This window comes from Meleagris gallopavo, chromosome 4, assembly GCF_905368555.1.
Source record: "Meleagris gallopavo chromosome 4, MGAL_WU_HG_1.1, whole genome shotgun sequence".
NCBI lineage: Eukaryota > Metazoa > Chordata > Aves > Galliformes > Phasianidae > Meleagris > Meleagris gallopavo.
The window spans coordinates 32,048,956-32,063,859 of NC_139407.1; the positions used below are offsets into that span (position 1 = coordinate 32,048,956).

The window sequence follows — 14,904 nt, forward strand, 5'->3', positions numbered from 1 at the left end:
ACGTAGTTGTTTTTGATTGTTTGTTTGTTTTTGTTTGTTGAATACTCTGTGCAGAAGGAAATATTTTTCCTTCAGGTATGAAGTAAGCACTAGAAATGACCTCTGGCATTTTATTTGCTTATGAAATAAAACAAAGGTATAACATACTTGTTTTCCATTTAACGGAGGAAGCTACAGTTTAGTCTTCAGTCTTCGGGAGAATTAGTCATCTTGGAAAATATGCTGTTCTTTTTGCTTTGCACTTCCAGCTCCTGTTAATGACTAATTTATATATGTGAAGAATTCATTTTCTCTAATTGAAATATAGATGAGTTAATATAATTTTCTTTTCACTAAGTACTTGGCCTTGGATTTAAGAAGAACAGTACAAAAAAGAAAGCTGCAATTCCAGCTTTTTTTTTCTAAATCTTTGTCAGTATATTGCAAGAAGGAAGAAGTGGAATATCAGGAGCTCCTGAGCAGAGAACAGAGGCTCAGAACCTTGCAGGCATCTGACATGTAGCTCTCATGGATTTCACTAAGCGCTTGGTCTATCTTCATTTAAATAAGAAAGCTTTTACTGCTTATCTCTAATAAATGTTCACTTTAAAGATAGGGATTTTTTCCTGTTTATTATGTGTGATGAATCTAATTAGAGATCTAGGAATCCAACAGCTACTCAAGATTTGAATTTGAATGTTACAACAAATAAAATGAGCAAGATTCACAAGCTTTCTTGTGCTGCAGGTATATGTACATGTAACCAGTTACTGAGATTGACATAAATAGCTGGTATGGCCATGGTGATGTAAACAGTAAAGATTGATAATAAGTCACGATTCCCTTTTAGAAGTAATATAAATTCTACATGGCATTTGAGCACATCTGTCATCCCCACTAATGAAAGCTGATTTAAGTCATTTGATAGAATCTAGAATCCTTGATAATGGCACTACTACTTTTCTTCCCGAAATAATTATTAACTGACCAAAGTGTTTCTTGGATTTGATGGTCTGCTGAAGATATAAATACTCAAAGGTTTCTGCAAATCATCAATACTTTATTATGCAGCTTCTGCAGTACTCAGACACTGATGTTGCCAGGATCACTCATATCAAATTATTTACAATAGTAATGAAAATGGTACCACCACAGACCATGTGGATGGGTCTCCCTGCAATGTGTGACTCTTGATTGGTGCTTTTAGAAAGCTAAATTTGGTGCAGTTCTCTCAACTGCATTCTGGCTTCTTGTGGATTTTTCTTCTTTCAGCTTTAAGTAGCATTTTCAACAGTGAACTTCGGTTCTTCAGATTATCACTAGCCTTGAACATATGAAGTATGAATTTGGTTTCTGAAGGTGAAACTTAGTGTGTTAACCACCATGACTCTTTGCTAATTTAAAAGTTATTATTGTCCGTTCAGGTTCAGGTTCTGTTTGCAGAAAGAATAATGGCACGTACTAGAGACAGAAGTGAGAAACTGAGGATGCTGGCAAGACAAGTGCTAATTTCTGAGCAATGTTGTCTATAGTGATAAGTAAATCAATTTTATTTTCAAGTAGTGCAATTTAAACAACATTTAAGAAAAACATCTCTCTCTGACTTTGAAGACATGGATGGTGACCCCTCTTTCACTTCAGTGCATTCTGTCCATGATTTAGTTTTATCGGTTTTTCTCTCAGAAGGTGATAACTCTGTGAGTAAGAAATAATGCAAACCATTAGGATTTTTTTAGCAGGGAAGGAAATATGTATAATGGCATGTCTTGCATTGTGGTCTGTTACTGATGGTTTCACTGGAAATTTTTATTGGAAAAGCGATGTAGGGGAAATAAAAACTCCGGCAAACAGCTTGCCTAATGCTTTTACTGTTAAGCTTAAAGAAAACAAATCTTTAACTGGTAAAAAGTTTCTGAGCTCTCACAAAGTATGTTATGTTTGTAATCTTAGGGTCTAGAAAGACCAGATCTTCAAGCCTGGAACTTAACACCCCCACTCCAACAAAATAGCATTTCAGTCAAGGATAGATTTTTTATGAGCAGTTTATAATCTGTATCAAAACAAGGATGTATAAAGGAAGTGCTGACACAAATCTAGAACAGGATCCAATAAAAATGTTGTATGGCTTCTGGAGCACACAAACATGCATACGGTCACAGCCCTTATCCTCAACCCCCCACTAACCAAAAATGTGTTTTAGTGGGATGCATGTGAATTTTTGCGGTGGTAAAGCCAAGCAAAAGAGAGAATAATTGAATTTGGCCTGTAATGACAGGAATGCAAATGCATCACTCCATGCGTTTTACAACTTTTGATTGTATAGTAGGTGACATGATATTACATTGTGGAGAGTAAGAAACACTTTTCTGACACAGGTTAGGGAGAAAAATAAGGTTTTATGAGTTAAGCTTCAGTGAGAGACAGATGGAATGAGAAAAATAGAGTTATTTAATGTTATCTGCACTTGGAAAAAAAGCGTAGAAATAGTGATGTGTCTCCTTGCTGATTTTTTAAACAAACACAATCTGTAGCAATTGTGCTGTGTGACAGGAAATTATCTGAAATAATGAACTGGTCATGAGCACTAAAACTGATACTCTTCTCATCAGCATCCAAAATTTGGAACCTGCCAAGAAATTCTAATTGCAGTATACTCTGTCCAAATTATTTTACTACTTGCCAAGAAGGACTTTGAAATATTTGGCAGAGTCTTCCATCAGGAGAAAATGAAACAAGAGAACGAAGTGGAACACAATAAAGAAAAAAACATCCTGGAAAAACATCAGGTTTGGGGAGGTTGGCTTTTTATAAAGAGCTGAAAACTGCATAATGAAAACTCATAATAAGCAAATCTAATCAGAACTGATTTACCAAACAGAAACAAAATGCATTCAAATTAAAAGCCTTTTAATTTAATTTAAAGGTGATACTTTTTAGAATGGCTGCCAGAATATTGTAATATTCACGAGGTAAGCTGATATGAAAGATCAAATTAAATATCTTTGTATTCATTTACCTTGATGGACAACTTTGATGCATGAAATAGTGTACAGAAATATCACTGACTAAGCCAATTGTAATTAAGCTATCATAAATAACACTGAAGTAGAGTTTTAAAATAGTTCCTTAAATTTGGTTCATATCTTCAGATGACAGGGGAAATATTAACAGTCTGTTAAAGAGATTTGTAATCTGGGACTAGCATGTAAATAAGTAAATTCTTTATGAAAGTTTTCCTTTTGTTTCTTATGCACATACAAGAAAATTACAGTTTTATTTTGCCTTTATCTGTATATTTCTGAGAAGAGAGTAGGACAAACTAAATCCTTAGGGTAGGCCTGAAGACGTATTGTGAGATTTTCATTTCAGTTCAGTGTAGCCTGAACAGAAAGCTGTTAAAATACAGCTGCTAGTTCTGTCTAGTGGGATTCCAGGCTCTAATCATATGTTGTAGCCCTTCTTTTTCATAAAATGTCATATGCTGGAAATAATTTTTTCATGCCTGTTAAGCCCTTGATGGTGTCTTTGCTGGGTATAATTGATCATAACATGTCAGATCAAAATATTTTCAGATGAGGCTTTGACACCAGGCATAATTAATGCTTGTGAGCCTTCCTTACCAAACAAAATTCACAGGAGGCTTGTGCTGCGCAAATACATTTATTTCCTAAAGTGGGTACTCTGTCTGAACTCTTTTGCTTTGGTCATGGCCTTAATATGTATTTGTTTCCTCCAACACCTTTTTGCATGACTGGCAGTGGGAAGCACAATGTGTCCTGGATCTGACATGTGTGTGCCAACGAGCATTCTTGTGAGATGGTAGAGTAGTATCACCCACGTCTAGCTCCCTCCACCTTTGAAGCTCATAAGAGATGCAAGAGAGCCAAAAACAGATTAGAGAACCTAGATCAGAGATGTTTGAACTCTGAATTTGGCAGGCAAATGGAGGAGGAACAGATTTTACAGTATTGTGTTTTAAGATGCATTTATTCATAACTGTGAAAGCTGCACATATTGTGTTACTGCATCAGGATTTTAAGCAGATGTTTAGATTTTACAGAAAAGAACATATGGATAATTTTTTAGTTTTCCTTTAATTAAAAAAAGGAAAAAGTTACCTTTCATTTTACATACTAATGTTCAGAGGAAGACAATTTACATCATTACATCAAACTACTTCAATGTAAGGGTTTTTTTTCTTCCTGATTAGTTAAATCAGGATGAATGTGTAGACTCCCACCATAACACTGGAGTCAGCGCAGTGCATCAGTTTTGAAGTATCTTGAAAGAAAGTGCTTGGGGTAGGATTTCTCAGACTTTTCTGTAATGTCATCATAAATTAACAGAAATATTCCAAAACTGGTCAGTTTATTCATTTCATAGGTTATTAGCCTATCTCTTGTTTCCATTTGCATTTAAATAACAAACCTATTTTTGAAGCTTGACCAATTGGTATGTGAAAAATACAGGAAGGTGTAATGCCTTACTTTTCTACTCATATGATACGTTATTATGACTATTAATTTTTATTATTATTATTATTTTAATAGAAAGACCCTGAAATCCTAGAAAATGTTCTGTGAGCTCTACCAGTCTCTATGTTGCAGTATGTTCATCAAAGAATATGCATAGGGAGCATCTACCTTCATGTTTTAGCTCAGCACAGATGTGTGCTTTTGAATAAGGTCTTGCAGTTGTCCCCACTTACCTGGCTTTGATAGGCATTGACAAGTGATCTTGGACTATATGAACTGGATTCCTTTCAGATGAAACTATGCTGGAAGATATGCTGCAGCATTGAGGCTGATGTGTTCCAGATGCTGTAGAATTATCAGACCATGGTATCAGACTGATCTGGAGTTTAATAAACATACAGACTAACAAACAAAAATTAGAAAGCCCCAAAGTGTTCGTTGCCCATCACATGGTTACTGACTGGACTTTCGGTCCTTAGTGGCAGACTTCTCAGGCTTAAATGCTCTTCTTATTGATCTGCAGTGTGTGGTAATTTAGATGTAGGTACTTATTGCTAGAAACCACTTCTACAGTTGAAGTTCTAACTTCAATGTCTGAGATTACATATTTCTATATAGTTTTAGATGTTGATTAAGAAACTATCTTGAAGCCATCTTAAAGAAGAAAATCCTTCTAGAAGAGAATCCCTCCAGTTTATCTGTATCTATTTTGCCAATGCTTTGCAAGACTCAGGAAAAAAAAAACTTGCAGAAAAAATGTAAGTGCAGAGTTGCTTTATTTTATGTGACTGTTTTTTGTAGAATCTGATTTTGCTTCCATTAGTGTCATGGTTTTTTGTTTTTTGCTTTTGGTTCTCAGTATTCTGCATCAAAACATCATGTAGTGTACTGGGAGTTAAAGTGTTAATGCTCCAATTCCAGGCACCTATCCCTATACATTACAGAAGTCATGGGATCTGGCCCTTCCGGGTGGGGCGGTCTCTTACTGCCTGGCAATGGGTGCTGGAGGGTGCTTTCCTGGCCGTTCCAAGCTTTTCAGGTTTGAATCGGTCTTAGGAACTCTCTCTCTCCTATTTTATTATTTTATTTGATTTATTAGTCTCAATTTCAATCAGATTATATTATATTGTGTTATCTTGCATTCCGATATCATAGTTAGTAAAATAAGTTTTCCTCCATAGATTGTTGCCGCTGTTTTTTGTTTTCCTCCCTTCCTTCCCATTTTGTGGGCTGGGGAGGGAAGGGCAGGGGCCTACCGCCCCCTGTCACGGGAGTAAATTGATCTCGTTAACTCCGTGATAATTAGGTACGTGTTGTAGAAGATATCTGCAAACATTGGAAACAGTGCTTCCAAACATTAGGAAATTCTAAGAATAACTGTATATTTCACTTGGTCTCATATATAATATAAGCAAAACAAAACAAAAAGAAGTCCTCTTTTACATGGAAAAATTCAGATTTCCTCATCTGGCTACTAAATGTACTAAATGAGCTTTGCCAGCTTTGAGGAATTATTTGCTGAAATGCTGTTTCAGGTGAAGAGTTGTGCATATTGATTATTTGCAAGGAGAGATCATTGAGTTCTGATGAACTTCTGCGGATGACTATATGCAGCTGATTGTCATACTTGTAAGAAACATCTTTTTTTTTCCTATGAAACAGAACTTGCCAAGTGGCAAGCACTCACAAAATTGTAGTAAATTATGACTAAGTCTTTGCAGAGGAATTTTGAACTGTCTACTGATCATCATAAACAGCTCTGTTCTCCTTGAGAAATCTTCTGTGGTGGGTAAATACATAGGTAGCAAAACCACTACCTTTTTTCCTCAGTTAAATGAGCATTCAACATCATGCCTGTTTTTTTGACTGACCCCTTTATGGTCAAATGTTCATAGCCACTTTGAGGCCTGTCTATACAGGAGGAAATACTAATTGGGTTGGATGCCACTGCACTTAGATAAATGTTAATATAGTAAAAAACGCTAGTGTGTATGAAGCTGCAATGCACATGAATTAGCCAGTACCTAATGATACAGGAAAATAATACACACCTGGCAAACTGTTAGTATAAATATGCCTTATGGATGAGGCTGCAGTTGCTTCCTGATACGACTCATGGTTTTCAGTAGCTACATATATGGTATTTGGTTACTGCATCCAATACTGCTGTTTTTCTACTGACTACTTACATTCACTAGCCTTACTGTTGTTTTATTGCTTCTGTTGTCACTTTAATATTTATGCTTTTATATAGCTTTATAGGTGTTCACATCACTTTATAAAACATAGAATTAAACGACCTTGCTGCCACAAAATTCTTGAGATCAAATCTCTGTTCTTGCACTGATCTCATATTCAATGCATAGTCCCATTCAACTTAGTGGGCTACCACACATGAATAGAAGACTGTACAAGCAGATTTTGCTGTATGGTCTGGACTTAATAAACTGACACCTTGACAGTGATCCAGAGGTTGTGGATGAGCATCACGTCAAAAATGTGTCTTTACATCTTGGCCTATGTCATAGCTATAATCTCTACAGCTCATGTCGCAGTGCAAAGGTGTCTGCTTTCTTTGGTTAAGATGACTGTTAATCTTTTTGGAATAAAATATTGTCCCTACTTCCAAGTCCGCATGAACTATTTTGGCCTCATTTTGCTGGAGTCAAGTAATGAGAAAACATTCAGGACTGATTTGAGAACTGAGATGTCTTAAAATCTTTTTAATTTTCTCCTCATTCTGGCACCAAGGCAAAAGTGTAGGTAAGGCCAAGAAAAATATGAAATATCCAAATATTCTTTAACATAAGTCATGCAGATCCCAAATTCCCAACAAGATGCATCAGACATAATAGTTAGCACTTTGTATCCCTGCAGTGGAAAATAGCAAGTGTTGTAAAGCTGAGATTATCCTAAATAAGGATTGTTCAAGTTCTTTATACCATTGTCCACAGAGAAACTTGTGGAAGTAAGTCCATTGTATTTCAGTAGTATGAATCTGGAATTAGAAGTCTCAAAGCAGGTATCTGAGATTGGCAATTTTTTTGTCTAGAATTTGATCTTTACAGTTTTGGAATAGTGCTATGACTTTTTATGTTCAAAGCCTAATACCATTAAAAATCTGCACATCTAATCACAGGAATAATTTGGTTTTAGTGAATATTTGGCTTGAGAGTTTTATATAAAAAAGTATAAAGCAAGTATTATAAATGGAAAGTCCGGGTGATTTAAAGCCTAGGTCTACAATGTGATTTAAGACCTTTTGATTTCTTACTGATTCTAGAATGGTCTGGCAGATAGACAAGTCTCCAATTAAATTTCAAGTTATTTATATTCTTCTGGCCTATACCTCTTTACATCCGTCCTATAGAGCATTGGAAGACCACTAAAGATAGGAATTGTCAATAGTAGTCTTGTGCTTGGCCTTCCTGATGAGAGTAAATGGAAAAAGATGTTCTTAGAGATTTGCATCACAGCAAGACCAGTTGATTCAGCATAGAGGAAAGAGTAGGCATGATGCTGAATGTCATGATGTATCTCTGGACCATGGATTATAGTTGTACTTCTTATCATACTGATCCAGTTAAATAGATGTTTATTTCCAATGTTTTGTTGTGGTTTGGGTTTGTTTGTTTGTTTGTTTTCTTTTTAATAGAGAGTTTGTGCTCTCTGAAAGTTCTGTTGTTTCCTAATTATAATTTACAAGAAAGTGAAGAATAGAATTTCCTGCACTGAGCCCATCAGTCAAGATTGCTAGTGAAGATGTTAATTTCAGACAGCTTCTGTATTTTTTACTTTTATTTTTTAAATTATAAAATAATTCTTCATTTTCTGAGAACTGTGATATGTTCTTTGTGCAGGGAGACCAAAAGATCAAGGTCTCATCATTTCAGTACTTGAGCCTGTTGTTGGCCTTTTCTAGGAGTGGATAAATTTGTATCTGTCTAATGTGTTGTTCATGTTTAGTTCTGGTCACCATCAGAGATGAGTGTGTTGAAGCATTTGGGATCTGATCCATCGTAACACTTCAGATAATCCTGAAATAGCTAAAGAACGTCACATAAAAACTGTTGCCCAGAGAATCACAGATATATTTCGGCTGCAAGGTAAATGGCCTATCTTTCAGATACTTATTTTCCCTTCTCAAAATCATTGTACCATCAAGGATTTTAACTGACATAGTTTTAGGCCTGGCCTTTTGTGTAGCTGCTGAATTCACCTCTATATTAGTGAAAATACATGGCTTAATCCTAAAAGGATATATCACTTTGCATCTAACTTTGGCTATAACTAAGCAATGCTTTGAGAAAGAGAAATAAAAGAGAAAGCGATACTACTGACGTGTAAGTTTAATGTCAAACCAATAAAAATAATTCATTTTGGGATTGCAAAATATTGCTCATTAATTGTAACAAGTGGTTCCTTGGCTTTATGCTGAGACCAGTGTAGATAGATACACTTTAATACCTAATGAAGATTATGATCTGATTTACAAAACTGCATATTTATCCCATTTTTAGGTGACTTTTGTTTACTTAATGTCTCTGAAGATATGATCCTATAATACTGATTGAACTGTATGCCAGAATGGTGGAATCATTCACAATCCATTTTTGTTACATCTTTTTCCTTTACTTAGATTCCTATCTGGAAAAAAATGTCCTCAGATTGTAAATGTCTAGCTCTGAAAATGGTTAGCAACTGCATGTAATCTGCATTTTTATCCTGCAGAGGGTAAGTAGAAATCTTTTGAGTGTGTGTTGTTTATGTTAATGTTCTGGGTTATTGCTTAGCATTTCAGAATAGTTTCTCACTCCTTTTCTGTAGCCAACTGCTTGTAGATCTTTGCAGATTGTAGCACTAAAAAAAGCCCTCAAAATTGTAAACATGTTCAGTTATGTGAGAATCTATCAATCTAGTCCGTCTTGGAAATGCAAACCATATTCTGAAGGAAAATGATAAATGAGAAGTCAAAATGATACTAACCCTAAGACTACTTGAGACTTACTTGGTCCTTTCTTGGCAAACGCTTTTATTTTTTCTTCTGATACTCCATTTCTAAGGTGCCAGCTGTGTGGTCAACATGAATACTTCTTTCCCGTGTTGCATATTCCTCTTGTAGACTGCCATTCTTTTCAGAGGCAATCAGCAGAATTAAAAGGGTCAAGGGGGAGTTATTCACTTGATTTCTGATGGCAAGGTAGCATTTTAATGTCTGTCTGCCTGATTTGAAGAATGACTGTTTGATAATGAAGAATAGATAAAAATATTAAAGAAAAGTTCACACTACATGTGAAACATGTTAGAATGTGGCTTTGAGAAATACAAGTTATGCGTTTAGAATGTATCATCTAATCTCTCCTTCTTACTTACTCTTTCCCTCTCCCTGAATCTCTTTACTTCATTTTAGTTTCTTTGCTCACTTTATTATTAACATTTATGGGAGAGAGGATTTATGGTCTCCTTTTGCTAGTAAACCATAAGGAATATGACTACTTAAAGTAGGAAATGCACAGCAGGACAAGATGAACTTTTAATAAACAAACATCATGTTTTCATACAAATATTCTTAGTAACACAAACAAAACAAAGCAGAGAAGGAAATGCAGCCAAAGTGTTATACAAGCTGTGGTGTAAGTAAATAGGATGGATTTCAGAATTTTCCAGAGGCCAAGAAGAGTTTCAAGTAATTCTCCAGACTTTTCCAACTCATTTCTTCACATGGTTTAATCCCATAATACTGGATGGAGAGTTGGAAAAGGAGAATTGGAAGGATAACAAAGTAATCTGAGAACTTTTCAAAATTCTCAGTTCCTATCTTGCTCCATATTTTCTCCTTGATAAGAGAATTTGACCTTAGAACCTGCCAGATTCCATTTCTTGAAGATTTTAAAGATTTTTAAGAGTTACCAACGTCATATTATGACTCTTGTTGCAGTGAAAATATCTTCTTCCACAATCTTGTGATACTGTCTGCAATACCTGTAGTTAATTGGCATTAAGTCTAACATTTGTCCATATTAACATGCTGAAATTAAATTTAGAAGCTTAATAATGTAATAGTGACATAATGACTTGGGAGTTATTAATGAGAAAGGAAAATCTACACCATATGATCATCTGGTAATAGGTATGGACGAATATTCCCTACATCTCCTAGCTAGATTGACAACTGCAATTACAGGAGAGGAGTCTCCAACTTGGAAACTGAATTGTGAATGAAAGTGGATAATAACTGATTTCTACCTTCTGGATAAATACTGTAGCCAATAGTGCTGATATGATCCATACACAAATAAGCAAAGGAATCTTAAGGAACTTTTAATTTGGTGGTTATTACAGTAACTTTTGGACTTTTTGTGGCCTAGCATCAAGATTTCAGGTAGCATGGTCAAAAGTTGATCACAAGACAAATGTCAGGATCAAGAAGGCATTAGGAAATGTGTGCTTTACATACACATTTACAGTCGGACTATGAGAAGTTAATGGGTTCTTCAGTCATTCTTGATGTATTCTTATAAGGTGAATAAATTTGAAAATTTGGATGAGTAGTGTAGCAGAAAAAGCTGTCAGAAGATTCAATATCTGCAAATTGATCCTTGGATTATTTCAGATTATAAAGAATATGCCCATTGATAACTACCACTGGAGAATTTTTCTGTTTTGGAGTCATGCTGACAATTTTTGCATCAGAATTGCAAGAATGGCAAGTGAGAAGAAAAATATTCACTTTCATCCAAAGAGTATTGTTTAATTTTGGGGAGAGATGCACCACAGAACAAATTAATATCAATTTTGCACATTTTGGATGATGTAAATCTTAGCCCAGACTTTGGGCCCAGACTCTGATCTGAACTTTGTCACTAGTAGATATCTTGCTCATGGATCAAACCAAAGTGTAGTTAATGAAAACTTTTGAATATCACAAACAGTCATTTATATGTAGCCAAAATTTGCAGCTGGCTCTAAGCCTTTTATTGTATTGAAACAATATCTGGCTTCAGCTGTCTTTAAATGTGGGGGAAATCTGGATTTGAACTTCACAGCTTGGGAGCTTCTGTTTTTTCTTTGCTTGTGGGATTGCAAGCATATACCATGTGTACTGTTGTACAAGTGCCACGTGGTTACTGACTTTGGAAAGGAAGAGGTTTTCTAAATGCTGAAATGATATGGTTACTTTACCAACTTATAGCCAGAACATTCTTACCATCCTTGGAAAGAGTGAGAAACAGTTATGGTGATTTTATATCATTACAACGTATTCTTCTTTCCTACATTTACTAGGTTTTATTTTATTGAGGGAAAATCTCTCTAAAGGTAATAATCCACAGGAAGTTTATGTTTGAAACAGAATTATTCTGTTTCTGACAATATCATGATGGGCACATCACCTAGAAGAGCTTGGTGTGAATGACACATGTCCTGAGATGTGGAAGTGAAATGGGGTTGCTCAGAGACTTGGATCCAAGGTACAAACTTGGTTCCTCCAAATCATGCCGATTAAGAACAGCCAGATTGAGAGACACACGTGCAGATTTTTCTTTCCTGCCTAGATGTTTTTTTCTCTGAAATTTGTCACACTTGCAATATTAAGAATTTAATATTTATTTCTTTACTTTTAATCTTAAAAAAACAGATGATAGTAATGCAGACTGACTTACCTGCGCCAGCAAGTGTACTTCTCCATAACTGGAAGCTAAATACCTGGTAAGTGTATTAATTTTATTTAGTTTTAGTTTATTAAAGTTTATTAATTACTTTATTTAGTTTATTAATTAATTCAGATGGCTTAGATAGCATCTATTCCATAGATCATTTTGCTGCAGATTCCATAAGCCTCACAACAAGCATTAGATGCCTCAGTAGAAGACAGCATATTGCAACTATGGAATATCTTCTAGTTCCTTGCTATGTACTCTAGTCTGTTGAGTGACCCTTGGCCAACACTTGCTTTTAGCCAAATGATAAGCCTTCTCATGTGGGTTTTTTGAAGTGAAAATTGACAATAAATAAATTTATCATTGTTGTCCTGTTAAATACCAATGGCCATTAAAAAAAAAAAATCATGGAAGCATTAATTTAGTGATTTTGAAATTATAAGGCAGGCTAACCTGTGAAGTTTTGAGACAGAATGACTCGGGATAAAGGTTCCCTTTTGCATTCTGTACCTTAAGTCATTTTGTACTTTTCATTTCAATTTTAATTAAAGATTTTTATTCTAGCAGGCCTCTGGCTTTTACTTTTTAAAAACAATGAAATTTAAAAACCAATAAAATTAGTACCTTTTAATCTGTTGTATTTCTTTTTCTGTAGAAAATATATACCAATATACTATATCATTAATATTATCGTTAAATTATTAATATATTTTATTTTTTCACATGACATGTATTGCTGATATGTCTTGATGCATGTTATATTATCGTGCTTGAATGATCAACTTAATTTGCTAAGTGACATGAGAATATAGTGGATCTTAATTGCCAGATTCAACACTACATTCAGTAGTAAAATATTCAACTAGAGTATGCTCTTTTTTTTTTTTTGTTTTGTTTTCCCTGTTAGACTGTAATGACTTCAGTTTTTAAGCACTGCCAGCACAACTATGGGCAATGCATGCTTTCAAAAATTCAAATAAAACACATAATTTCAAGTTAACCCAAATTTTAGTCATGTAAACAGTTGATTAAGAATGAGTAAAACCTTATACAATAATAATAATAAAAAATATATAAAACATCTGTTCCACTGGCTATGTAACATGATCTGTAGTATATTTAATTTCTTTTCTATGTAGTGGTTTATATGAAATTGCATGGTCTCATTTAAAGGGACATTATGCACTTTAAAACACTTAGAATTTTGCATACTAAGTAACATCCCAATTGTCCTGCAATATCAGAGTTTATTTTGTATCTATTTGAGCACTATAGATCATTATTTTGTCACTTAATTATCTTCTTCTGGTTATCTTTCAGACTTCTATTTGGCCAGCTCTTGTGGAGGAAGAACTCTGTCGTTGGCTTTGTCTTGCTGCCTTTATCAGATGAATTTCAGTTCAACAGTTTACAGTGCAGTAGTAAACTTCCTCTCTTGACAACACTTACACCATTGTGTTTTAGACTTTATTTGGGCTGCTGTGTGGAGCACTAGGTTGCTAGATATTTAGAGAGCTTTCAAAAGGTATTCAGTGGAATAAATTAGTCAACTTCTGCTGAGTCTTACAAAGGAGACTGCTTTGTCACACTTTTGTAAATGGTTCTCCAAATACTGGCCTTCACAGCAACAGTAAAATATCAGCAGAAGTGCTGCATCAACATCTCTATAAGGTTTAAAATAAGTTTTTAAAAATTTGGACCAGAATGTAAAAGGATTGAAATTTCCTGAAGCTGAAATTCCTGAACTTGTGGATTATTTGCCCACATATTTATACTAGAAAGGATGTATTTGGTATTTGTTTGCTATCACTTAATAATGTATTTTTCTTCTGGTAATTTAGAAACATTTTCCAGAATACTTTATGCAAACATAAGATGTTAAAATTAGACCTCAAAATAGATATTCCAATGCAATTTATGTATGATTAAGCCATCCTCTTTTGTCGTTTGGCTTCTGGAACTATACTTGGAACACAAGACTGATCTGATTGTCAGCAACGGAAAATACACATAACTCTTGAAAACAGATGAAGATCCAGACTGGCCTTTTAGTGAAAAGCTGCCTGTTTTTGACATTGTTACTTTTTCAGGATTTTGAAGTATTCTACTAGCATTTAATTTCTGTTTGGGGAATCTATAATTATCTTGTTGTTTTTACTGATCCACTTTCTCTAATAGCTGTTATACTTGCTTTCTAGAGCCCATTCGAATGCTTTCAACGCTGTATGTTCAAGATTTTCTTGTTCAGGTGAGGATCCTGCATGATCATAAAGCTGGTAAAGATTGAACATTTTGAATATGTTTTGATTCAGGCTGTCGAATGTTTTCCTCTTTCTTCATCCTGCTTTCTGGGTATCTTAGCAAACCTATTATTTGAAAGCTCTCAATAAGATGTTGCTGTTCACTGCATGGTTTCATCTTGACAAAATTGCACTGATATGATCTTCCCAGTGAATACCTGTGGAGAAAGAAACACACATGTGCACGCACATATGCGCACACACAACTGTTTTAAGTTGCTGGAGCCTTACATTTTGATATGTAGTATTAGTACTTGTGCCCTCAAACACATCAAAGCCGTGCTACAATTCACTCTTTTATTTGTTATGCCTGTAGTTTCATTGCTATCCCTGACTGCATTCCACCTTCCCATTATGAATACAGTAGTTAATCTTTGAGTAACTATACATCCTTCCTCCCTGATATTCTTAGTTAGCTTTGTGTCACCAAATTTAAATTTCTTGTTCTCTCTATTAGTCTATATTTGACTCTTTTCATAAGCTTGTTTCTCT

At 34.8% G+C, this 14,904-nt stretch overlaps 1 protein-coding gene across 50 annotated transcripts in view; it reads left to right on the forward strand.

The window, feature by feature from the left end:
• The first annotated feature begins 5,292 nt into the window (after window positions 1–5,292).
• Window positions 5,293–14,904, forward strand: part of LOC104910702 (uncharacterized) — a 158,977-nt gene continuing 149,365 nt past the window's right edge. For 29 of the 50 annotated variants that reach the window (XM_085222758.1, XM_085222780.1, XM_085222782.1 and 26 more), the window contains exons 1-6: window positions 5,301–5,493; window positions 8,421–8,560; window positions 9,094–9,188; window positions 12,091–12,161; window positions 13,433–13,525; window positions 14,311–14,360. In XM_085222758.1, the coding sequence (XP_085078884.1) occupies window positions 13,501–13,525; window positions 14,311–14,360 (75 nt within the window). In that variant the 5' untranslated portion in view covers window positions 5,301–5,493; window positions 8,421–8,560; window positions 9,094–9,188; window positions 12,091–12,161; window positions 13,433–13,500. Of the gene's footprint in view, window positions 5,494–8,420; window positions 8,561–9,093; window positions 9,189–12,090; window positions 12,162–13,432; window positions 13,534–14,310; window positions 14,361–14,904 lie in introns of all 50 variants that reach the window. The other 21 variants (XM_085222779.1, XM_085222776.1, XM_085222787.1 and 18 more) reach the window with 6 other exon arrangements.